At 39.0% G+C, this 27,741-nt stretch overlaps 1 protein-coding gene across 1 annotated transcript; it reads left to right on the forward strand.

The window, feature by feature from the left end:
* Positions 1–2,318: 2,318 nt before the first annotated feature.
* IL18R1 (interleukin 18 receptor 1) lies at positions 2,319–27,624 on the forward strand. The gene is made up of 10 exons (XM_072135880.1): positions 2,319–2,448; positions 8,518–8,662; positions 10,007–10,148; positions 13,532–13,679; positions 14,233–14,301; positions 18,034–18,187; positions 18,863–19,005; positions 22,112–22,273; positions 23,335–23,490; positions 24,615–27,624. The coding sequence occupies exons 1-10, from the start codon at positions 2,391–2,393 to the stop codon at positions 24,953–24,955; spliced, it is 1,518 nt and encodes a 505-aa protein (XP_071991981.1). The 5' UTR covers positions 2,319–2,390; the 3' UTR covers positions 24,956–27,624.
* The last annotated feature ends 117 nt before the right edge of the window (positions 27,625–27,741 follow it).

The raw sequence follows: 27,741 nt of genomic DNA on the forward strand, positions 1-27,741 counted from the left end.
CATTCACACTGCCGTCTGCAGGGCCGTACATGCGGCCGCAAGTTTGCAGATGGCAATAGCGGCACGGCAGGGATCTGGTGCCACGCATGTGTGCCACCGATCCGGGCCGCACGCCACAAAAAGATAGAGCATGCTCTATCTTTCGCCGGATGTGCGGCCGTGTGCCGCTATTTCCTATGGAGGGAGGAAGGGTCACCTCCTCCTCCTCTCCAGCACACGGCTGCATGTGAATGTACCCTAACTTAAGACAAAATGGTGCAGTCACGTGTGGCGATGTGTTTTTACATGTTACCATGCATTTGGCTGGCTTGAAAGTGTTTTTGTTCATTGGTGGAATTGTAAACAGCTGTGTTAAAATTTTTTACACTTTCAGCAATGAAGAAAAACACTTTCAAAACATCCAGGCGCATTGTAACATCGACATGTGTGACTGGACCCTAACAGAGATATGAACTGGGCCTTCGGAAAAATGGAGAAGAAAAAGCACTATTCCCTAATATTATAAATGTATTTTTACTTGTACTAACGATTTATAAAAACATTTGCAGAAAAAATGTAATTTATAAGGCACCTACAAGCAGAGTAGACATTATATTACATACAGTATATACGATGTATTTATAGAATCTGAGATGATCTGATGCTGTTGTTTTTTGTACTGAACTCAATGGATGATCAGTTTTATAATAAATTAAATACGGCAGGGACTTTTATCTGCCGGCGTTTCATGACCCGGTGTATGATAAAAGTCCTGCCCCTCCAGTACCGCCATGTAATTCGAACTTTGAAGTTTGGGTCCACTCAACACTACACATAACTATATTTTCTTGGGGTATGGAATAAATCATGTGTTTTAATGGTTTCATATTGCTTTGATATGTTAGCGATTTTGGATTATGAGCACAAATTCTACTTCTGATCCAAGGAATTCGGTCATTATGCAACAAATTGTCTGTTTCAATGATTTCCTGTGGAAAAACTCCTGTGATATACAAGCGATTTGGATTACAAGCATGTTCTCGAAACCAACTACATGTATATTCATAATCCAAGGTTCCACTGTATCTACTATGTCACAACCTCTTTTAAATAGTCACAACATGAACAAGATGACAACTCACTGTTGTGTTTTTTTTATTTTTTTATTAAGAGTCACTTACCGCACATGCATTTGATGGTTGAAGGCTGAATAACTGATTTTGGTGGGACTGGTTGACCTTCCACCAATATGGGTCCTTCTAACTCTTTCCCAGCAACAGATTTTTATGATTAGAATGTGATTCTTTAAAGAGAACCTGCCACCGCTGTATGAAAAAATTAAGTTGTGGGCAGGTTCCCATAGAGCCCTTATAGGATAAGGGCAACCTTTCTTCAGCTAATAAAATCGATGCGCAGAAAAGGAAAAAATTAACATTTATGGTTACCAGGCAGAGAATCTAGCGAGTCGAGGTTGGCAAATACAAACGTGCGAGTCCCGCGGCTTGCTCACACCGTCTGAATTATAACACAAATGCCTACAGCGCATGCGTGACTTTCCTGCTTAGCTTCCTGCTTCTGCGCATGGCAACATATGTGTTATAATTCAGCCAACAGCCGGATGACGTAGGGAAAGGAGGTGTGAGAAAGCTACGGGACTCGCACGTATGTATCTGCCCACCTGGTAACCAGGCAGACAATTAATGTTAATTTTTTCCTTTTCTGCGCAGCGATGTTATTAGCTGAAGAAAAATGTTAAATGTTCTGCAATGCACTTTTTGACCTCTAGATGTCATTATTGAACACTTTACAAAATATTGTAAAATATAAACTATGAAAACTTTTGTACCCCGCTTCATAACTTACTCCAGAGGTCCTTAATAACATAGGTACACTGAACCAAGTGCAGTATCCCTATGTTATTAAGGACCACTGGGGACTACAGGACTTGCACTCAGTATGGGTACAGGATTTAATAGATGAGTAGGTGTTTATGTGACCTATTTATAGAATGCCCATCCCATAAGGTTTTCTTTCTGATGGAAATTCTCAGTTACTACCTGTTGGGAATCAGACATTGAAATTACAAATATATATATATGACTGCTATAGTTTGAAGGTTTTGTACAGTTTTTGTAGAAATGGAAAAAAAACGTCACTGGTACAAATGTAACACAAGGGAAATTACATATGAATCACAGCTGAACATATATGCAAAATGCCACACTTCATCCTTGTTAGAAGAAAAAAATGAGTAGCAGAGGTTGTGTAAGTGCTTCCTTGTATAAGTACAAAGCCAATACTTTGAGGTTGAAGCGGAAACCAGTATAACACCAGGGTAGACTAAATGAGACAGCATTCTGCCTAAGCCGAGATCACGGACAGGATCACTAAACCCCTGTTCAATTTGGAGAATGTCAGTCAGAAGAGTGGGCTGCAGCTTTCTTGTTCTTATGTGTTTTCTTAAATTTGGTAAGTTATGTTTAACTCTAAATTCACACTGGAGCTTATATAGATTTCGGAGGAACTTGTACAATAACTATATCACATTCATGTTCACATTTATGTAATTAATATCTGTTAGATTAAAAAATATGCAGGTGCCGTAAAAACATTTCTAAGATTTAAACAGAAAAAAAGAGAATCTGTGCTTATATGTGGAGTATGTTCACAGGCTGCAAAAACTTCTGTATCAGAACGGGGATTGCAGAATGCTGCAGAAATACCACATTCAATATAAAGCATTTGTGCACCAAACATATATGCGTACTCTTCTATGGACAGTTTTGTCTTTATTGATATATTTACCTGCTTTCCATGTAGAGGGACTAGTAAAACAGACAAGCAAGTATGTATTCAGCTTTATACATGGCACTGATGTACAAAATAAGTCATGTATTTAAAAAAAAAAAAAATCTATATGGCTGAGAAATGGAAAAAAATACCCGCTTTAACTTGATGTATTGTCAAGAAACTTGTAGGTCATGAAATTTGTTTGACCCATTTGATATTAATGAATGATTTTCATATCCAAGTGCTGCCTGCATGTATAACTGACCACATTCAGACTGAAAGCTTACACAGTAATGGCAGTAGGGAAACTCACGTGTTATTTTACGCGATATAATTGTGTTTTTTAAGTTTTTGCCCTAGTGTTGTTACTACAGCTTGCACATAGCTACATGGATTTCTATGTCATCACTAGGGAAGAGCGGACCAATTTTAAAAATCAGCTTTTACCAGCCGAGGATTTTGAGGATGGTCGCTCCCAGTGACGTTATAAGGTAGCGCCAAACCACTGTAAAATGGTGGCAAGCAGTGGCGTAACTAGTAGCTGGTGGGACCCAGTGCAAAGTCTGTGCCAGGCCTCCGACTATAATGTATGGTTTATATTAATAGTCTTCTCATATGGGAAAGGGACACCATAAGGGCCCTCTAAACCTCTTGGGCCCAGGTGCGATCGCAACCTCTGCTCCCCCTAAAGTTACGCCCCTGGTGGCAAGTGCGCCAGTCACAAATGACTGAGGTTTGTGTCTGGGTTTGATGCCTGTATTCACAAAGTTTTGTATGAACCCAAACTTTGCAGTTCAGACTTGCTTAACAATAGTCCTCACATACATAGCTGTTGTTTCTACAGATCCATATCTGAGACTGCAGGCTGCGGTCACAGCAAGTCCTATTCTTTTCTGTGTTTTGACTGCGTTTTTTTCCTGCGTTTTTGCTAGGTAACACAATCCTTTGTTTTTTGCAAATCTGCAAAAACAGATTGCACCGTTAAAAACATAGGACTGTATATATGGATCAATGGCAGGTCACCGCAAAAAAAATGGAAGAATTACAGCCTGCAAAAATGGCTAGACAAGTGGCCGTGGAAAAACGGACGTTTGAGGATAGGCTTAGTGATGCCATTCAATATTCTGTACAATGTATTGTGAAGCTGGATAAAAAGTCCAATAAAATGCCATTGCACCATTTTCTTATGCGCTTTGTTGTCATGCCTTTCATTGTGCGGTGATATGTTATGGTACTGCAGTATATTGCGAATGTACAGCTTATGGATTGTAGATGGATATTGTAATAGCTGTGGTTAAATGATAGGCCTGGGGTTCTTAGAGAGACCCCCACAGCAGTCAAGGGAACCGACCACCGGTGCCCAACTATGACGTGACACTGTTTGTGGTAATAAATCTTTTAGGTGCCACGGTACCCTACACAGTGCTGTCCATGGTTTGGAGCCTGTTCCCTTTCTAGGCTAGGCTTCTAGGCTGCTTGATGTTAAAGGGCTGTTCCAGGAATATGAACGTCTGATACAAAAACCCATGATGCTATAAATAAATGAATATAGCAAAACTCAATGTCATTAGTCACAAAATGGAGCTTAAATAGTTTGATTTTATGGTTCACAAAATTTTATTGCCTCTTAAAGTATACAGATTTATCACCAAGATAGCCGTCACTTGAAACTCCAAGTCCCATGATCCTTTAGTTCTCAGCAACTCCTTCTCCTCTCTTATGCTCTGCTCTCAGTAATGATCTAACAGATTTTATTGCTCTGTTACCATAGTAATGATGTGTAACTGCCATCACTGCACATTATCACAACACTGGCCATACTGGATGCAGTGCAACCAACCAACTACAGCCAAATGTAGTGGTGATCACATGACCTTCCCAGGCAGGTGCAGGACACGTGATGGGACATGTGACCAACGGCCGCCATCCGTCCTGTGTCTGCTCTGCGCAGATGAAATCAATGGACTGATTAACCATTTTTAGTTTTTTCACTTCCATTTTTCACTCCCCACCTTCAAAAATCTAGAACTTTTTTATTTTTCCACATAAAGCTGTGTGATGGCTTATTTTTTGCGTAACAAATTGCACTTCAAAGTGACGGTATATAATATTCCAGGCCATGTACTGGGAAGCAGGAAAAAAATTCCAAATGCAGTGAAAATGGTGATAAAACACATTTGTGATGTTTTCTTGTGGGCTTGGATTTTACAGCTTTCACTGAGCGCCCCAAATGATATGTCTACTTTATTCTTTGGGTCGGTACGATTACGGGGATAAAAATTTGTGTAGGTTTTATAATGTTTTCATACATTTACAAAAATTAAAACCTCCTGTACAAAATAACTTTTTCATACTTTGGTGTACGGAGCTGTGGGTGCAATCTTTAGATCACTTTTTATAGATTTTTAAAATAATTTTCAAAACGGCAAAAAACTGCCATTTTCGACTTTGGGCGCTATTTTCCGCTATGGGGTAAAACGCAGTGAAAAACCGTTATTATATTTTGATAGATCGGGCATTTTCGGATGCGGTGATACCTAATGTTTTTATGATTTTTACTGTTTATTTATATTTAGATCAGTTCTAGGGAAAGGGGGTGATTTGAATTTTTAGGTTTTTTTATTATAATTTTTTTTTTTAAACTTTTTTTTTTATTTTAACTTTTACTATTTTTCAGACTCCCTAGGATACATTAACCCTAGGTTGTCTGATCGATCCTATCATATGTACTGCCATACTACAGTATGGCAGTATATGGGTATTTTACTCCCCATTCATTACAATGTTCTGATTGTAATGAATGAGTTAAAACAAAGTAGCCTTGGGTCTTCGGAAGACAGGAGGCTACCATGGCGACGGATTGCCGCTCCCCGATGATGTCACGGGGAGCAACAAGCCACTACAAAATGGTGGCGCCCAAGCCGCTAGCACCGATCTTGGGTGTTACCGGTAAGCCTTTGCTGCGATATGCAGCAAAGACTTACCGGCTATGGAGAGGGCTCGTCCCCCGGCTTGCGGCGTACTAGTACGGGAAGGGGTTAAAGGGCCAGTAGCATTCTTCATTACAGTGTATGTCATCAGCATTTTTCTGCTTAGGGGAGCAACATTTTAAACAACTAATTACACATTAGCTTATATTTTAAGCACACATTTGTATATGAATTATGCTGGTTCCTGGAAAACTCCTTTTAAGGGTTGCTGCCTTATGAGGTAGCTTTGAGACACTGATGTCATAATGCAAGGATAGCAAGCACTGTGATGTCATAGTACAAGGATAGCAAACTTCAGCAATAATAACTACAGTGATGTCATAATACAATAGCAATCCTGTGATGCCATCGTATAAGGATAGCAAACTTCAGCAATAATAACTACAGTGATGGCATAATACAAGGATAGCAATCACTGTGATGTCATAGTAAAATGATAACAAACTAAAGCAATAATAACTACAGTGATGTCATAATACAAAGAAAAGCAAACTTCAGGAATAATAACTACAGTGATGTCATAATACAAGAATAGCAAGCACTCTGATGTCATAGTACAAGGATAGCAAACTATAGGAATAATAACTACAGTGATGTCATAATACAAGGATAGCAATCACTGTGATGTCATAGTAAACGGATAACAAACTAAAGCAATAATAACTACAGTGATGTCATAATACAAAGAAAAGCAAACTTCAGGAATAATAACTACAGTGATGTCATAATACAAGAATAGCAAGCACTCTGATGTCATAGTACAAGGATAGCAAACTATAGGAATAATAACTACATTGATGTCACAGTCGGTGGTGGTATAACCAATGCACTGTGAATGACTGGGCATCCTGGGGCTGCCTACCACACTGTTAGAAATGTTACCTATATTGCAGAAGTCTCGATCCAGTTGCGCCTCAGGAGAATGCAAGGGTGTAGAGAGGAAAGTATAAGGGTACATTCACACGGCGCCGTGTGCTGGAGAGGAGGAGCATGGTCTATCTTTTCCCGAAGTACGACGCGGCGGAACATGTGGCATCATACCCCCGCAGTGCCGTCTATGGGGAGGTATATGCGGCCGCAAATACATCCCCACAGAAGGGCGTGTGAATGAGCCCTAAGGTTTATTAATTTATATGGTTAGTGTAGTGAAAAGTTATACAATTTTTCAATATACTTTCTGCATCAATTCCTCGTGGTTTTCTAGATCTCTGATTGTACAGGACCATGGATAATAATAATAATCTCTGCTTTCTTTCAGCTTCATTGTTCACTTCCTGTGGAGAGAGATCTGTCTATGGTCATGTGATGTCCCACAGGTGCATGAGCTGTTATTAGCACATAGCTCTGATTGCTCTCTGTGATAATAACCAGGGTCAGATTAAAGTTGGTGGAGGCCCCTTGGTGCAAAATCTGTGGGAAGCCCCAATAAATATAGCCCAGTCATATGTACTTACCTGCCTCATCCTGTTTTCTTGCTTCTGCCGCTGGCCGCATGGAGTACTATTGTAGCCTCTGGCAAGGGGCTCCTCTGTGCAGACGGAAGCCCCTGCCATAGTGCCATACATACCTCAGATGTTCAAGGGGCCCTCTTGGGTTCAGGGCCCCTGAGCATTTGCCCACCTTGCGGTGACTTAACACTGGCCCCGGTTGAAACCTGTGTTGGGGCCCACTGGTGTGCCAGTCCAGGTCTGCTAATGCACACAACTTCATAGTAAAATTTAATAAGATGAGTTAAATTTTGTATTCCAAAAGTGCATTTTGTCATCACTAAGTACTTCCTGTCACAGTTACAATAGCCCCATTATTGATGGTCCCCTTAGCATCTGCCAGGTCTGCTTACCCGGGTGGTTACACCCATGAGTCTTTTGATTTAAAACATACTTGCTGCCATTTACGCCATTTAAGGAAACATGCTCACTTTAATATTGTTTAGGATAAGCCCATGTTTCGCCATCTTACATTTACAGTCAGGAAGTCTTTCCTAAGACATTGTGCAAAGTCATAGACAAGTGATAGTAGTGGTAAGAATTTTTAAAATGCTTTTCCATTAAAGGGAACCTTTTCAAAAATACAGCTAGTGACAGGTTTAAGCTAAAAATTGTTTCCCTTACATACCCATAAATCAACTTTATCTTACATTACCTGGCATCAGAGGGGGCATGTCTCGCTCGGCCAGCCCCTCCCATCTACTCTTCCCCATGTCCCATGCCTCTTCTCAGCATGTCATGTGACTAGGGTGATGTCATCTAAGGTCCTTTACCCAGTTACTTTTACAATATCTGATCACATGGGTCATGTGATCTCTAACTGGCGATTGTTCATGGACAGTGGTAGATCACATGACCCTCCATCTGCAGCCACGTTATGGACCAGAATGTCTGGCTGATGAGGTATAAAATAGGAGGCTTCATTTTACATATCAAGAAAACAATGCAGAACATTTAATAGATGTATATTGCTAAATTACCTAATATCCTGCTCCCCACGCTTACACACACATTACAAAACACAAGAAGTAAAGTGACCAACCCCTTTAAGTGTATTTAAGCTTTTGGCTTTTATTATATGACCAGCCTCATACCCCCTTCATACAGACTGATGCATAAACCCATGCTTTCCTAACAACACTCGTCCTTGTTATACTTTACTTGGGATGAGTTTTAAAAACTGTATAATATGTCTATATCACATGAAATTTTATTTTTAGGAATCTAATTTGACATCTCTCATTCATTTTGTGTTTGTATCTTTTTTGTAGCTTTTCTTCATAGAGTTGAAAACAACAACATAAGAATAAATAAAGTAAACATTTCTGATACCATGAGACAGATAACCAGGGATGAGAATGTACAAATCCGGTGGCCATCTTCAGACCATTCTGTGTCATATTTATGTACAGGACAGTAAGTTCATAGAATTGCAATAGGATGAAGCATTGACATCGATTTATCACCACTTTGTTTTTTTTTATACTGTTTTCAGACTTATTTGGCTCAACGGAGGCAAAAAGAAGTCTCAAAAAATAGTACAAAAAAATCAGACAAATGAATTAATAATAATAATTCCTTTATTTATATAGCGCACAAAGATAACGCAGCGCTGCACAGAGTTTGCCAAATCCCCATGGGGCTCACAATCTAATCCAGTATGTTTTAGAGTATGGGAGGAAACCGGAGGACCCGAGAGAAACCCATGCAAACACAGAGAAAACATGCAAACTCTTTGCAGATGTTTTAATACATCGTCCTCTATACCTTATTCTTGGTAGATATTCCTGTTTGACAAAAGCCATTGTGGTTCACATGTCACAGATTATGCAAATATGTGAGCCAAAATAAAATATTTTCCTGAATTGCATACAACCGAAAAAGCGCTCCATTTGTCTTCAAACTTATATTAAAAATGGTGAGAACAGAAAGTCGAGCACTAGAATTTTCCAAAGACAATCTGTACAAATGCAATATTTATTGTCCTTTATTTGACATATATTAGCTGCAACGTACAAATAAGTGACACTGAAAGGGGTTTTCCCACGAAAGAAAATTCTCAAATTTCAATCCCCTACTGATGTTTACACAATAAAGATCATTTTTATCCCATACATCATAATGTTACTCAGTATTATTGCTGTTTTAGCTCCTATTACTCCCTAGGCTGGTCAGTGCAAAATCCAGTGTGGGCAGGGACTCTCAAAGCAGACACATTATGATGCATCTAGTTCTGTAGGGTAACAATGTAGTTAGATTATCAGGGTACAGGTGTATATACACTTTAATCTGGCTTCTGATATTGTACTACCACACTGACACAGAGAGAGAGAGAGAGATGAGACAGATGAGAGATGCCTATTACACAGAGGCATGACAAACAAAGGCTGACAGACTTTTACACTGTCAGCCCTGCTACATATCTGTTCTCACAAATATGTGCCTTCCTCCCCCTCCCCCCGGATGACTTATTTGCTTGTAGTTTTTAGTTTGCAGATAATCTCTCCTCATAAGGTGGCAGGAAGTGAGTGTCTGTGAGCTCCGTCCTGGACTGCAGGGGGCGGTGCTAGAGTGCAGGGAGCAGAGAGACATAAATCTCTGCAGCACGGCGTCACACAGGAATCCAAGATGGCTTCCCTGACCCAAAGGCAGAGTTGTGTCTAGGGGCAACTGAAATTGTGCACACTAAGGACTGATAGAGACAGTTTGGACTTCTATTCACACCCCCACTAAATAAAGCTTTCTTTTTTTTTTTAACAGAACTTATGAAATAAAGAAGAGTGTTCCTTACTGTAATGATTTCATCTCAGCAGAATCAATAAGTAAAACTTTGGGAGATGATGTAACAATCACTGTACCTGGGGTGTATAAAAACTCCAACTATTCCACAAGTTGGTATAAGGTATGGTACTTATGGCACTTATGGCATGACACAATAAAAGTATTTAATGCAGGGACGTTGATGGAATCATAAAGATTCCAGAGCTCAAGCCCCAATACATATGTAACAAAGGAAAAATGATATCTGAATAAAGGTGTGTATTCAATTGAATCCTTATTGAAATTCTCGCGCATACACGGTGCTCCTGTATGTTTGGCGCCTGGTTGCTGGTCCATGTCCAGATCCACAGGTGCGCCTGTAATGTGCACAACAGCAGTTAGAGTATTAGCCCCTTAACGACCTGGCCTTTTTTTGTTTTTTTCAGTTCCATTTTTCACTCCCCACATTCAATGATCTATAACTTTTTTATTTTTACTTGTAAAGAGGTCTGTGAGGGCTTTCTTTCTGCGTAACAAATTGCACTTTATAGTGACAGTATTTTATATTCCATGCCATGTACTGGGAAGCGGGCAAAAAATTGCAAATGCTGTGAAAATGGTGAAAAAACGCATTGGCCCCATTTTCTTGTGGGCTTGGATTTTATGGCTTTCACTGAGCACCCCAAATGACATGTCTACTTCATTATTTGGGTCAGTACGATCACAGTGATAACAAATTTGAATAGGTTTTATAATGTTTTCATTTTTTTATTTTGCCATGTTCTCGCGCTAACAAATTTTTCATAGTTTTGATGATGTTTTTCAAAATTGCAAAAAAGTGGCATTTTCAACTTTTTGACAATATTTCCTGTTACGGGTGTTACACAGTGAAAAAACATTATTATATTTTGATAGATCAAACATTTTTGGATGTGGTGATACCTAATGTGTTTATGATTTTTACTGTTTATTTATATTTATAGGGAAAGGGGTTTTTATTATAATTTTTACTATTTTTCGGGCCCCCTAAGGTACTTTAACCATAGGTTGTCTGATTGAACCTACAGATTGCAGGTGTTACTGTTAAGTGTTTGCTGCAATATGCAGCAAAGACTTACCAGCTATGGAGAGAGCTTAGCCCACAAGCCCTCTCCATGTACCCCTTGCCCTCGGCACATGTCGTACTATGATGGCGCACGTCGGAAAGGGAACCTGTCATCAGAAATTCTCAGCTACTTGTCAAAATACTGCTAGTGGTTTATTAGGCCAATTTCTGATGGCAGGTTCCCTTAACTACTGCTCATTATCTCACCGGCACCGTGCACCTGTGAACCCAACCGTGAATAAGTAGGTGGGTGCAAATGAACAGGTGCACTGCCCTTTCACAGAATAATTAACAGGATTTAAGTGACCAGAAGCTAGGGATAAAACTGAGGGGCGTGCAGGATTATGAGGCAATGTGGGATCCAAGAGCTCTCCTGAAGGAAATCTGGGGGAATAAAAGTCATTTTTGCAGCAAGGCAGCACCATTGATGATTCAAAAAGAGACACATACAGAAGTCTTCAATATTCCACAGCCTCAAAGATATTGGGCAAGATCTTAGTCTGATGCAGGTTTTTTGGTTGTATTTTAGTGACTTTTGGGTGCATAGTTTTTCCCCACTTCCACATGTTTGTGCCAGATTTCACGTTGATTTGTGCAGGCAGTCCCCGGGTTACGTACAAGATAGGTTCTGTAGGTTTGTTATTAAGTCGAATTTGTATGTAAGTCGGAACTGTATATTTTATAATTGTTACCCCAGCCAAAATTTTTTTGGTCTCTGTGACAATTGGATTTTAAAACTTTTGGTTTGTCATAAGAACCAGGATTAACACTAAAGCTTCATTGCAGACACCTTTGATAGCTCTTACAGCTGATCATTGTAGCCTAAGGCTAAAGTACAGTAAATTACCAACATCCAGAGGTCCGTTTGTAACTAGGGGTTGTCTGTAAGTCGGGTGTTCTTAAGTAGGGCACTGCCTGTATGTGCAAATAAGTCTCATAAAAGGCTGCATTTGACAAATGAGCTGAGACTACAAAGAAAAATGAGGTGCACAACAGCACATAAAGAGTTCAGGAAAGAGGAAATAAAATAAATGATCCCCATTGACTACAAAGCCAAGGCCAATATTCCCACCATATAGTTACTAGACAGTGATAGATACTTCTTATATACAAATAATCTACTGCATGTTTAGGCAGACAACAGTGCAAAATGCTCCGGCGTGTAGTACTGGTCCAGCCAAGAAAGACCTTATTGCTCCCTGCTCTGCCATAGACTTCAAAGACTCAGGATACTGTTTTAGTGGAATGGGAACACAGGCACAACACAGGCAAGTGTCCTCCACTGAAGAGAAAAAACTTCCACCAGTCTGGATGGTGATAATACCTTCCAGGCTGGTATCCGCTATAAAACATTCAGGGCATTAGGCAAAAGATCTGGGCCTATTATTCTCCAGATCTTTTGGAATAGTTATGCCCCTTGTGTAATATATAGTTTAAAACCAACTATAAGAGAATTTAGCTACAGGCCTGTTGTATGGGAATAATTCAGTTACTTCATATATTTTGCAGATTGTCATGATTCACTTTAATCCTTGCCCCTAATATGGCTCATAATCTAAATTCCATAACTCAAACATGCTACTTTCCACATACCCGCTCTGCATTAAAGAGTGGGCAGTTAAAGGGAAATGTTCTAGCAATGCTGCAGAGGAAATTTGTAGATGTTTCCTAACAACAAATGACTAGAAATGTTTAGCTTTAGTATGAGGAGACAACTTTTTGAAAGCGTAGTTTCATTAAACCACGCTATGGTCTTTTTTGAGATTTTTGTCTCTTTTGACTGCTTTGGCAGTTTTGGATTTTTTTGAGCGGAAGTTTATATTAGCTTTTTGCATTTTTTAAAGGAGATAGACATCACTTTAAAATATGTAGTGCATTACAGAAGAACCTTTCTATATGTTACATGATTCATTTCTATGCCTAATAGCAGCCGTAGAAGAATGTAGTGTAGTGTCCCATGTAGCTATGTAGCTGGGCACAAATAAAAAACTTAGTTGTGTTTGCAATTATTTTGTTTCTAGCAATCTTATGCTCCATAATAGAAAAACAGATGGATTAATGGCTGCATTGACAATAATGGGTCCTTATCTTGTGTATATATTTCTCGGACAGAACTAAGATATAAAATCATTTATGTAAAGGATTCCTTAGACTTGAAAACTATATCCTTTGTAAATTGAAAATGGAGGTGTATGAACTTACACGTCTGTCCTGTGATGATACTCCATTCTATGCAGCCCCTTGCTAGGCTGAGATTTCGTAGTTAATTTTTTTGTAATTTTAAATATTGGATTTGGTAACTGAGTGGTGTATAGCTACAAAACATGCTACATTTTTGCATAAATTAGCCCCCAATAGTCCCATTGCAGTCTAAGAAGGGTAATTACACATCTGAATAATTATAATCCTTTGTTTTTCAGGACTGTAAAGAGTATATGACGAATACAAGTCAAGTCTTACTTACCTCACTACAGCTGTCCGACTCGGGGGTATACACATACATTATTACTCATACGTACAGTGGAGAAAGTTACAGGGTATGTGGCAAGACATCACTGATCGTGAAAGGTAACCCAGCTATAATATACAATATGATTTTCATACTTCATAAGGGACTTATCTTTGTGTTATCTATCATCAGCCTTAAGATGTTTTAATTTTTAACCTGTGTTAGGACTTATTTAGACATCCCTTTTTTCACAGGATTCTATCTGTGAAGATAACATACTGACCCATTTTTGTAGGTCCGGCTTGTATCCACATCCATTCTTATCCGTTGATCCATTTTTTTCCACGTCAACAAAACTGATGGTTTACATTAATTAGAAGGCAAAACACCTGGTTCCCAATCATCACCTGAGAAAAATAAAGGACTGCACACTATTAACGTCTTTTTTAGGACATAAACAAACACATTTGTTAATAAAGTTCAAAAGAATAATTGTCCCCTTTTCCCAAATTAATACAGTAACTATGTATTACAATAATAACAAAAACATCTATTATTATCACATATTGTAGTGGTATATATCAGTATCAGAATGAGAATTTATAGTTTGCACATGATAATTACACTTTGGCGATTGTTTTTCATGTAACGACAATGATTTATTTATTACAGATCATAGAGAAACTATAAAGCCAGGAATCTTTGGTTTTGGGACTAAAACAGAAATAGAAGTTGAACTTGGTATGTATATTAAGATAGGGGAATGGAATGATAGGGATGTACATTATTACAGAATACTGATCCTAGGGCAAGAAAAGGAACAAACAATGTGTATTTAAAGGGGTTGTGCCACTCCCCTTACAAACAGCCTTTTGCCATGTCCTTGCACAGTTACTCAAGCCACTGGTCGGAGATACTCCACTCTGCACGTATGATAGTACAACTCTAACACTTTGAACCGCAGCTTTACCGGGACCCTGAGAGACATCTGCATTCTACTTAACACAGTTAGCATTTTTTTTCATGGACTTGTTCCAAAGGGCCTTCATGTTCATGTGCCAAGGCTGGCTCCAGGATTAAGTAGGTCTCTGGTCAACAGAGCCTCAGGGGGTCCCTGAAGTGAACTCACTAGGCGGCATTGAAATTCAAAAACTAAGACAGTCCCCTGTTCCCTAGTTTATCAAAACAGTCCCCCCCTGGTCCTTTTATATACAGCCCCCCTCATTCCCCATAGATTAATTATCTATACCCAACTCATCCCCCATAGATTCATGATATACAGGGCCCCTCACCACCATAGATTCATTATATACAGGCCCCTCACCACAGCCCATAGATTAATTATATATAGCAACCCTCACCCCATAGATTAATTATATACAGCAACCCTCACCCCCATAGATTCATTATATACATCCCCCTCGCCCATCCATAGATTTATTATATAAAGCCCCACTCATCCCCCATAGATTCTCTGAGCTCACTTGCCCATTTATGCCAGATGCTGGCTGCGGCCCCGATAGGTGCCACAACTTTATCTTGAGGTATACATATATATATACACCTATATAAACTCTCTTCAGCTAACATTGTTGGTCAATACACATATCATAGTTCGTTTTGGATGCACAGTAGGTTGCTCATCACACCAGCGACGATCCCAGTGATATACGGGGTCATCTAGGAGCATTGCAGTTGGATAGATTTTCCCTTTAGCGTTTGGCATACACCAAAAAAAAGTGCTACTGACCAAAGCTCCTTCTTCGACAGGCTTACTATGTTCCCTACATAGCCTTTTGCAAACTAAAAATTGGACTTCTTATTTTATGCTTTCAATAATTGTATGTAAATCCATTTTTACCTCTTGCTAAATATAGTGGGCAGTTTGGATGCTCAAGGCATTTCCCACTAAATGTTCTCAAAGGCCATGGTCATGACAAAATCTAAATCTGCTCCAAATACTCTGTGTGTGAGTATATGGAGCAGTATAAGGAGGAGTATTTGGAGCAGACTTAAATGTTTTCAGTCTGAGGCTCAGAGGGCAAGACAATGATTCGACTGTGCAAAAAGGCTGCCACTTAAATGTAGTAAAAAGTATCCCCTTATTGTGCTTACTAAGCAAGACTTTTCTTTCTCTCCTATTTTGACTGTACGGCTGGACTCCCATCCCGTTTTGTGCCATATGTTGTTAGGACATGCCAGGAGGATTCTGACGGCTCTTTACAACGTATGGCACAGATGTATCACACTGTATGCCTACACAGTGGAATACTTTGCCCAGGAACGAAGCAACTGGCTGCTGCCAAAGAATATGGACAGTGGCATTACCGGCTCCTCCCTCCTGCCAAGCGATGTATTTGCCCAGCGGGGCTGTGGGGAGAGATGAAATACGCTGCATCCGCTCCCCATAGCCGTCCATTGCCTCGGCGTGCATGCGTCACTCACGGAGGCTGCAGGATGAAAGACATAACTTTCTACGCCTTTCCATTCTTTGCGTACAGGAGGAAAAGTGGTCAGACAGAGGTAACAACTATGCCTCCGCCTGCCACTATTACTCGATGGAAATGCTAAGCTTTTACCTCAAGTGCTTTCCTGATGTATATGCTTAGCGTATACAAAAATCGTGATGTGAACCTCACTCTATTTTTACTGCTGAGATGCCATTATGTCTGTCTACTCCTCAGCTTGTTCCCATAGGAGCCAAAATAGATGTGGGACAGCTTATGATAATGTCAGAATAGACAGAATAAAAATTAGGTGTGTATCCTTTCGAATATGGAAACTTGGCACAGAAATTGGGAAGTGACAATCGTATTAGCCCCTGCAAGGTGATTTGGATTAAATTGTGAGATACACAGGTCAAAGAAAGGCAAGGAAAGGAATCCTGGTCAGACTGGAGGGTAAAAGGCTCAATACACAGGTGGGCCGTAATAGGGCCAAGAGGTCATTGAAAAAGAGGAATTGTCTTCATGTGATTGTCATGCCAGTACTACCTAGACTACTAATTTCATTCACTCTGCTAAGGTTTTTAAGCAGAAAGTCACTTTAGAAATGATCTCTTTTGGCAACCACAATTTGGCTTAGTATAAATGATGTATCTATCGGGTTGTACAAATCTCAAAATGGCTACATATAAAACCCACCCAATATTCTTATCTCATAGATCTTCATAGGAATATTTGTTTTGGGGATCATTATAAATAGATTTTTTTGGCTTTGGTAAGTTCATTTCTCAGTAAGAGTTATTTGTATGTGTAGCAAGTTGTTTTCACTGCAAATATTGATCTGTATTCAGATAATGGTCAGTGGTTGATTTTAAGTTGTGATAGAAGATGAATCACTCTTTCCTTTACCTTTCTGTAACAGATCCTATTTTTTAACTCTTTTTTTTCCCCCAAACAATTTTATAAACAAACAGACATTTACTGGGTTGATTTAGCATTATTTCAGAAAATTATTCCTGGCATGGGGCTGTATTGTGTACTATTTCTCCTTTATTTGGGGGACTCACAACAACAAATGTGTGTGTTTATTTCATATTTAAAGATTATATTGGTTGGGTATGAGATGGTGACTGAAAATGCAATGTAGTTTGTGCAGGGTGGTTAAGTTATACCAAATTATTAGTCTCTGGCCAGCCAAATGCAATTGTCCGGTAAAAAGGGTGCTTAGTAAGTATTTATTTTATTAAATTCTTGGGAGATTTTTTTTCTCTTTGGAAAGGTAGAAAAGTAGGATTATTGTATACATTTTTAATATTTGACTTAATTTACTATAATACTTCTGTTTGAGAATGGATTAAAAGATGGAAAAGGAAAGGACAGTTACAGACAGTGAGCCCTAAAACTAGACCCACCCAGTTATCACTACCTACTTGCTGATTCTACCCTGAACAGTAGGTGACAACTGGTCAACGTTCACTTCCTGCTTATTGTTGCTAAATTCCTGGGATTTATATGTAGAGTTTATAAAGTATTGAAGGATTATTTAAAATAAAGTAGTTACTTTGTAGCCAAAAGGAAATAGAAAAAAAGTGGTTGGCCTTGGTTAATTCTTAAAGGGGGGATATAGTCATATAGATGAGTTTTTCCCATATCTAAGCCAAGATGGTAGCTTAAAGAGAATCTCTTTGTAAAGAGTAGTGAGGTTACAAAAAAAGAGGTAATAAAAAGTGGCAATAGGAAACTTTATAATATTACTCCAAAGACTACAATTTATTTAGTTTAGACACTAATGGAAGGCAACATTGAAGCACATTGCTATGAATAAATCAAAGTAGTAAAACCTTACCAAATACAAAACCATAATGCATGATAAAGAACAGAAGTAGTTTATGTCTATAGCCTGTGAGCTACAGGTACAATAGTATTTTCGTCTTATTTGCCAGAAAAACCTTCAAAAGCAAGTGCCATTCTATAAAATTATCAATGCAAGAAAATGTTCACAATGATATATTGATTGTATTTTTATTAGGGCAAAATTATGTCATAGAATGTAAAGCTTCTGTTATTGACAAAAATAATGCACAACTTTACTGGCTAAGAACAAATAAGAGTATGAATGAAGATCTGGATGACATTTTGGATGACTGTCCTTCAAACAAGAATAAAACGTGCATAGTTTCTGTGTAAGTTTTAACAGATGAACTATTTTCAAGCATTTATGAGAGATGTTCACAGGTTTTGTTTCTATATGTATATGCATAACAACTCAGAGAAAGCAGTTTCTACTGTAAATGTTGATCTTGGTATACTGATGTGATAATCGCATCACAGGCTTCATGAAAGGATTCATGATGTATAGTATCCACTGAAAGAATCCAATTGTGTCAGACTCAATCAAATATCAAAATAGTTTAAGGGATTCTCTCAAATGTATGAAACCACTCCTAGCACCTTCATATACTTTTGCAGGAGAATTTTCCCAAATGTGGCCCCTACCAAATTGAGACTCATGTTGTTTAGATACTAGTTGGGTATGGTAAAATGTCATTATACAGCCTTCCTTTACAATATTACAACTTGCTTATACTTTTGCCCTTTATTTCCTGAAGAATTTACTATATTCATACTCCCAGGATCGAAGGACTTTATTGTGCTTTTGCGTGCCTGTGGCATATAGGCCATCCATAGTAAATGGGTGATCCATAGTGAAACTTTTCTTCCCCCCTCAGCAGAATGATCTGCTTGTAACATCCTTATGTTCAATAACATTTTCCATTAAATCTACATAAATTTAGTATGTAATTTAATAAAAACTTTAACCTCAAACTTATTCCAAATGTTTTACTGATGTTCTGTAGTTTAACGGAATCCACAGAAACAGTACTGATTTCAGAACTGCACGTTATCAATGTGAATGAAGATGATATCAAGTATCCATATAATTGTAAACTTGCCTCTACTCAAAATGGAGAAATAAGGCAATTTGTTCTAAAACTAAAAAGTAAGTGATTACATTTCACATTTTATTGAATCTGTTTTCAAGGTGCACGGCATAGATTATTCTGATGTTTTGTTACACATCTTTATTGCAATATAGACAAGCACTTTTGTGCACACCGCAAAATAAACCTTCTTTTTTTGGTACTTATCCAAAGCTTAGTCCCATGAAAATGTGCTGGCTGCATTTATTACTACACCAGACAGGGCCTCTGCTGAAGCTATCATACCCTTAAAATTCTGTAGGCGGGCTGGGGGGAATTTAAAAAAAAACAAAGCTGTATTTACCTCCTCCGTCACTAACAGTGTCCCGCGCCATAGCCAAAAAAGGGCTATCCTCACGTCCCATTCATCCACCTACCACCCGTTCTACCTTTATAGGTAGAATCGTGGTGGTGGGTCCCCTTTAAGGCTCAGCCCCATTTTTTGGATTCTGACTTGCGTCGCTTTATATGGTTATAACTTTTGAACACTGTTACTTATCAAAGCGATTCTGAGATTTTCAGAATTTACTCTTTTGTGGATAAATACTGTTTTGAATAAAATTCTAGATATTTAGCGTCAAAACCACCCTATATAACCAACCCATTTTCATATCTGCACCCCTCAAAATATAAGAAACAGCTTTTAGGAAGATTGTTAACCCCTTGAGATCTTCATAGTAATTGAATCAAAATGGAGGTGAAATTTAGAATGGTCAAATTGTGTTGGTTTTATGTTAGTATAGTCCTAAAATTTACACATTTCCAAAAGATAAAAATAGAAAACCCACCATACAATTTGTTCTATAATTTCTCCCAAGTACAGTGACCCCCCACAGGTGGCCATTACTTGTTTTATGGGCGCACAGCGAGGCGCGGAAGGGAAGGAGCGCCCTGCAGCTGCCAGGTTTTTAGTTTTCTCGTTGCCTTTTGTAGGCTATAAAATTTTCGCTTTTTCGTTATTGGTGCCATGTGATGGCATTTTTTTTGCGGGATGAGATGCTTTTTCCAGTCTTGCCATTTTGTGGTTGGTATCACCTCGTTTTTGAGGGCAGGAGTTGAAAAGCATCAACTGGATTGGATCTGTACTGGATTTTTGACCTTTTTTTTTTTTCGTGTTCACCGTTTAGACTAATAATCATGTTATCTTAATTCTATGGGTTGATACGATTACGGGGATACCAGACTTGAATATATTTTCTTACATTTTACTCAATTTGTCAAATAAAACCGTAATGTGGGGAAAAATCCATCATTTTTGCATTGCTGTCTTCCAAGTGGCATAACATTTTTACTTTTTTGGCTGCGGAGCTGGTTGATGGCTTGTTTTTTGCGGGACATGTTGTACTTTGCACCAGTATCATTCTGGAGTACATATATTTTTTTTTATCACTTTTTATTGCATTTTTTGTAAGAGTGAATAGGTAAAAATGATAATTTTTGGTGGGTTTTCAACAGTTTTTTTTAACGGCGTTCATCTTACAGGTTCAATAATGATTTACTTTTATTCTACAGGTTGTAACGGACGCTGTGATACTATATATGTGGGGTTTTTGTTATGATTTAGACTTTTTGGGGGTTATATGTCTCTTTATATGCTTATGGGCATTTTTATTGATTTATTACTTTCTTTTTTTATTGAATGATATTTTTTATTTACTTTTTCACTTCTTCCACTATGGGACATGAACAAGCAATCTTCTGATTGCTTGTTCATGATAATATCCTGCAATACTGATGTATTGCAGGGTATTAGCAGTGCAGTGCACTTGCATAGGCTGACACTCTGCTTGTAAGATGAGTTCATGGACGCCATCTTACTGGCAGTGCCTGCAGGCAGTGCTGAGGACCAGCGGTTCGGGGGGCCATCGTAGGGGAAAGACCCCCCAGAGGCATGTTAACGGGTTACACACCCGCGAAACCCACTCCGATCACGGGTGTTACACTGGGTTGCCGGCTATTAGTTACAGCCCCGTGTATCCCGATGCCGGTTCGGCTGCGATCCAGATATATTCGCTACGGAGCGCTAAGGGGTTAAACGATATGTGAATGCAATGTTTACAACCCATCTATGTAAATTCTATGTGAAGGCAATGTTTACACCCCATCTACGTAAATGCTATGTGAAGGCAATGTTTACAACCCCTTTACTTAAACGCTATGTAAATGTAATGTTAAGCTGCATGGTGCATTAGCATTGCATTCATTGGAACACCATCTAAAGGTGCTGTTTACACATTGCATCCCACTTATATTCAATTAACATTAGATTTACACCATCTTTACATAAACGCAATGTGAATATGATGTTAGTTTGTGTCCACATGTTGCATTTACATTGCATTTACATTGATTTAAACTGTGTTTACATAAATGCATTGTGAACTGATACAAGGACAACTATCTTGTTTTAAAAGGGAAAAAATTGCGACATCTATGGGAAATGATCTTCACACATCTTTTTAATAGCATTTAATTGAAGAAATGTATGAATTACATTACACGTGTAGGACCAGATGGGAATTGAAGAGGAGGAGGAACATCTCCATTATATGTGCTCATCCATTAGGATCCACACCTGCTTACAAAACTGCATCAGGAAAACTCAACGTGAGAACACAGCCTCATGGTGATGGTTATGTGTTTGGAGTCAGTTAGGCTTCTCACTTATCAGAGCTGAATCCTGAAAAAGAAGTAGAATTATTTAGTAATTCTTGTGAATATCACACTGTTACTGATGGAGGTATAAAATGGCCAAAGCTACTTTATACCCTGGGTGTAATCTAGCCTAGGCCAAAATATACCCAGGGTAAAATCTGGCCTAGGCCACATTCACCCTGGGTATAATCTGGGGGTAACCTCTTACCTCTTCCACGGGTATATACGTCCTACCACCCAGACAGCGGGATAGAGCTCGAAATCCGGGACTGTCCCACCACTTCGGTCACGGTTGGGAGGTATTATATGTATTTATACAGGATCTGTAAAATATTTGATTGAATTAAAGGAACAAGTGGTTTTAAAGTGAAATTATATTACAGTACTTACAAATGTGCTTTATCTGCTCCAATAATTTGAATGAGGCAAATAATGTTTAATAACTTTATGATACTATGTTTTTTTGAACAGATAAAAGCCGAGATATTCCTAAGAATGTCTTCACTACTTCAATTATTGCATCTATCACTTGTTCAGTCTCCATTGTGCTTCTGATTGCCTTGTGCGTATTCTTTAGGATACAGATTGTTCTCCTATATCGCAGTATTACTAGAGTAGATGAAACCATCGGAGGTAAGTGACACATACATCTCAGTTACTAGTGTATGTGCATACAGAAATATTTGATTATTCTCTGACTGTTGTAATTCCATTTATATCTTTGTTATTTTGGTCATAAGGACAGTTCTACGTGTAACATTTCACTTGCTATGAGGCAAGAGATTTCCTGAATGCTCTTTATGTCAATTTAAAGGAACCTGTCATCAGCTCACACGCTTGTAAACCACAAAGAATCAGTTTTCAAAGTTGCTGGCTATGTCTTTATAACCCGAAGCAAGCCCCCACACCTTGTCGACTCCCCCATCTGGCCAGTGTCTTGTTGGAATGTATGCGCATGTGCAGCTCTGATCATCTCCGCTCAGTAGTTGGAGACCTCCAACTGCGCCTGTACGGGAATTCAGACAAGACACTGGCCGGACGAGGAGGCAGAGCTTGCTGCAGGTCCATGCAGATAAGGAGGCGTAGTTAGCTGGAGGGGTGGCAATGACGCAGACTACCGCATTGACTGCTGCAACGATAACCCCACCCCCTGAGAAGATGGCGAACAGGAATATAAGATCTTTTCTATGGGAAACACACAGCATTGGAAAGACATAGCCAGCAACTCTCAAAACTACATAAAGTACTTTTCTGGTTTACTAACATGGGGCCTTTAAAGGGAACCTACCACCACGATTCTACCTATAAAGGTAGATCTGGTGGTAGGTGGATGTAACTTTTAATAAACTTTATTCCCTTACCATGTAAATTTTGTTATGCGGCTACTGGGGCGTGGAGTAGCCGGGCACGAGGCTACACAGCACGGCTACTCCACGCCCCAGTAGCCACGTTACTCCTCCTACCCTGTTGTGTGCGGCGCGCATCTCCTCGTAGCTGCGCGCCCAGGTCCGTGGCTGAGCAGCCACAGCTCCGAGGCCAGAGCTACTGCGCATGCGCAGAACTCCGGCTTGTCGGACGCTGCTCGTATCTGTGGCATGTGCCCTTTACTATTAAAACAGCCTTGTAAAGTTATCTGTTAAATCCAAAAAAAATCTCCTGTGCAGATAAACATTGGATGTTTTCTTCTTATTCAGATGGGAAAGAATATGATGCTTACCTGTCTTTTAAAAGTTTTTCCACCTGTGAATCCGATGAAAGACATTTTGCATTCCAGACTCTTGTTCCTATATTGGAGAATTATTTTGGTTATAAACTCTGCATTTTTGAGAGAGATGTGGTTCCAGGAGGAGGTAAGAATGAATTGTTTGTTTGGACTGCGTTTTGTTAAATGAGCCAGAACTTTTAAAATAAATTATGGAAGGCTACTGAGGCGTTCCCAGAGCCCCTCGGTGCTGTAGACTCCCAGGCTGTTAGACTGTCTCATCCTCCCTCTCTGCTCCTACTCAGAACAACCCCCTCATTCTTCCTGATGTAATCTCACTGCAGCACAGGATGTTTCAGCAAACAGTGGGAAGGGTAAGTGCTATTTGCACATTGTAACAGCCTGTGAATCTGGAGGAGCTCTGGTTTAGCTTTTTAGGTGCATTTGCATAATTTTAATAGTTGATTTTAGAAGGAAGTAAGCCATGGATAGCAAATATAAGACGATTACCTCAGTCACATGACTAATCCATGAGTAAATGCCCATGGTTTATCATACTTGATTTTTGTTAGTAAAATTTCTTTAAATTGTTCATATGTTTCTATGTTCCGGTATTTAACCATTAGCTTAGTTTTCTGGTTTGGAATCTGCCCTAAATGAATGCCTGAATTATTTATTATGCATGAACTCTGCCCTGACCTACTACCTCAATTTCTGGCTACAAAGGACTCTGCTTACCCATACTTAAGCTTGTATCTTTAATTACCCCTCTGTCTGTCCCGTATATGCCTTGCTCTGTTGTATCTTAACCCAACAGATTCAACTGCCACCTATACCAGACAGGTTCAAGAGGGAGTAGCCTGGTAACCCTTTCACAGCCACCTCTAGACTACTGTTCGAGGTTTGAAGTGCAAAAGCAAGGGGGTTAATTGAGAATTAGCAGCACTTGGGAGTAGCCCTAATCTCCCTTCAAACCAGTCAGATGGCATAGGGAGCACATAACCCGCCATCTATTACACAGCTGCTTGGAAATTAGATTGAATTTTAAATCAGAAAGATTAGTTTTGAAGAATTTGTTTTACCTTCCTCTGTCTTGAACTTTTACATATCTTTTTACTTATGCATCTCAATGCACTTTCTGTACAAGAGTCCTTAATTTGAATGTAAATGTTTATCCATACCTGTGTATCCCAGTTGTATATGACCTTTCAAGACAATATATCAGTAAATTTTATTTAAAAACTTGCTCAACTACATTTTCCTGTATTGCAGCTTTGGTTGATGAAATGAACTCATTTCTCGAAAAGAGCAGAAGATTAATCGTTGTACTAAGCAAAGGCTTGACTTCCTGCAAAACAATGTATGAGCTTGAGAGTGGTTTACACAAAGCAATGGTGGAGAGGAAGATCAAAGTCATTTTGATAGAATTCACACCTTTGGCTGAACAAAGTCTCCAACTAGAATCTCTGCAACTTGTAAAGACAAAAAGTAGAGTCATATGGAAAGGAGATGAGTCCTATCCTCTTAATTCACGATTTTGGACAAAAATGCAGTACTTAATGCCAGCTAAGCCTATCAAGTCAAGTAATAATTTTCTACTGGAAACAATTTAAACCATGGATAATGGTGACATTTAATTTTATTACAATAAAAAAACTTGAAACACCAATTAAAATTGGCATGGACTATACATACATTTTTTATTGATGGCAATAAAAATTGCTTTCCACAGGAATGTAATGAGCATTGTGACAATCTCCAAATAGCAAATAGCACAGATCGCAGGATGGTTTATTATGGCTTCCGTCTTCTCCTTTCTTCACCCTGAGTACTATGTAGTGAATAGAGGCAGTAGCACAGAGGTTATTTCCCCCTGTGATTGGGGCTCTTATACAAAACCTGTAAAAATATCCCCCAGGTGTCTGTGTGCCATCTATTAAATCTATTATAGTTAGGTGCACTTCATATAATATTTTCTGTGTGATATCTATTAGGAGTGCTGAATAGTTAGTTGCACTTCATATTAGCTACACTTCATAAACAGGCGGTCCCCTACATAAGAACACCCGACTTACAGACAACCCCGAGTTACAAACGGACCTCTGGACGTTGGTAATTTACTGTACTTTAGCCTTAGGCTACAATAAACAGCTATAGCAGTTATTACAGGTGTCTGCAATGCAGCTTTATAGTTAATCCTGGTTTTTATGACAATCCAACATTTTTAAAATCCAATTGTCACAGAGACCAAAAAAATGTTGACTGGGGTTACAATTATAAAATATACAGTTCCGACTTACATACAAACTCAACTTAAGAACAAATCTGCCGGTAATTATTTCTGTGTGACATCTATTAGGTGCGCTGTAGAGTTAGGTGCACTTAATGTAATTATTTATGTGGGCTACAATTAGGTGTGCCATAAGGTTATATGAACTCAGTGTCAGACTAGCCCACCAGAGAAACAGAGGATCCTCCGGTGGGCCCTGGCTCAACTCAACACTGAACCCCAGACATCCATCAGAAAACAACACAATTTGAAGGCTGCTAGAGTATATTTCCTGGGGGATGATGAAGAGTGGGCCCCCAGATTGATTTTTCTCTGGCAGGTCTAAGGAAACCCAGTCCGACTCTGTATGCACTTCATATAATATTTTGGGTGCATATTGTATATAGTGCCAGTACAATGCCCCAAAAAAACCTACACTATGTTGGAAGCGTTTTACCTCTCATTCCCCTCATCTTCCAATGACCTTGAAGAACCCCCAAGAAGGTGCCATAGGACTTCTGTGGGAGAAGTGCCTGGAACTTCTACTGACCCCATATGGGTAGCCCCAAATAATTACGCCTCTCAGGTCCCAGACTTTATTGGCTATCTTGGAATACAGTTTGACACGGCAGGGCTCAGAGCAGTGAATCTTTTTTTAAATTTTTATTTAATGATGATCTAAAATAAATATGATGATATTCCAGACAAATATCTATGCTACACAACACATTGCCCAAAAACTTACTTTTTTATGCACAACCCCAGAGGTGGACTCCTGTCAATGCAGCAAAGATACAGAAATATTGAGGCATAATACAGGTAATGGGGCTAGTAAAGAAGCCATCAATCATGAACTATTGAAGGACAGACATTTTGTACCACATCCCAATGTTCCCCGTGGCCATGAGTAGGATGTGCTTTGAAGCCATTCATAATTTTTACATTATGCTGATTTCACACAGTGCCCACCCAGAGATGACCCCAGTTATTCAAGATAATTCCCAACCTAGACGATTTTAATGCTTCGTTTGTGCAAGCATTTACAATTTAAAGGGGTTCAATTCCACTAGTACCTGCCAAATAAGAGGGCAAGGTATGGCCTGGAGATGTATAATCTGTGCTAGAATACATCAGGCTATACATACAAATTCAGAGTATATAAAGGGAAGGAAAAAAACCACCAGAATGCCCCCCCCCCTCATTTCATGGGCATTTTTGCAAAGGTAGTGTGGGATATGTAGCACCCACTAGTGGACAAGAGCTACCACTTCTACCTGGATGATTTTTAGACCAGTGCTGCACTGTTCAAGTGCCTCATTTCCAGAAATACTGCAGCATGTGTGACTGTAAGAAGATTTCAAAGAGGTCTCCCTAAGTCGCTGCTTGGGGAAAAACTTAGAAGGCACAAGAGCCGAGCACTATACAGTGACTCTGTCACTATGGTTGACTCTTTGGGGCGCTTAGTGAAAGCTGTAAAATCCAAACCTACAAGAAAATGGTGCAAATGCGTTTTTTCATCATTTTCACTGCATTCAGAATTTTTTTCCCACTTCCCAGTAAATGGCATGGAATATGAAATACCGTAACTATGAAGTGCAATTTGTTACGCAGAAAACAAGCCCATTCACAGATTTTTACATGGAAAAATAAAAAAGTTATAGATTTTTTAAGGTGCGGAATGAAAAGTGAAACCGCAAAAACAAAAAAGGGCCTGGTCCTTAAGGGGTCAAAGGGGGGCAAGAATACAAAAAAAGTTTATTTTAAAAGGCACATAAACTTGTTCTACAATTTTAAGTATCGTGGAATGGAAAAGGGGAATGAAGGAAACATCTATGAAAAAATATGGGATGTCTAGCATTGATATTGAGGATTTCTTATACTTTTTTTTTATCCAGAACTTGAAAGGGGTTGGATGTAGTGAGTAGAGTTAATTTTTACAGTGTACTTCTGATATTTTTAACAACTTTTCTATTGTTGATTATAAAATTATGTATTAACTGTCAAATCTCTTAATAAAGAATATTTATAAAAAAATATTGTTTACATTTATATTGTGTTTACATTTACATGAACTTGTCTTATTAAATGCAATTGTTCATAGGCCTGCCCCCCTTGATACCCTACTCCCCT

Source organism: Engystomops pustulosus, chromosome 2, assembly GCF_040894005.1.
Source record: "Engystomops pustulosus chromosome 2, aEngPut4.maternal, whole genome shotgun sequence".
Lineage (NCBI taxonomy): Eukaryota > Metazoa > Chordata > Amphibia > Anura > Leptodactylidae > Engystomops > Engystomops pustulosus.

What these genes read in the sequence shown, in the direction of transcription:
- IL18R1 (XM_072135880.1), top strand. Translation starts at nt 2,391, where the DNA reads ATGTCAGTCAGAAGAGTGGGCTGCAGCTTTCTTGTTCTTATGTGTTTT. An exon ending in AGAAATAGAAGTTGAACTTG is followed by an intron (nt 14,302 to 18,033) that starts GTATGTATATTA and finishes TATTTTTATTAG; the next exon opens with GGCAAAATTATGTCATAGAA. An exon ending in ATTTGTTCTAAAACTAAAAA is followed by an intron (nt 19,006 to 22,111) that starts GTAAGTGATTAC and finishes TTTTTTGAACAG; the next exon opens with ATAAAAGCCGAGATATTCCT.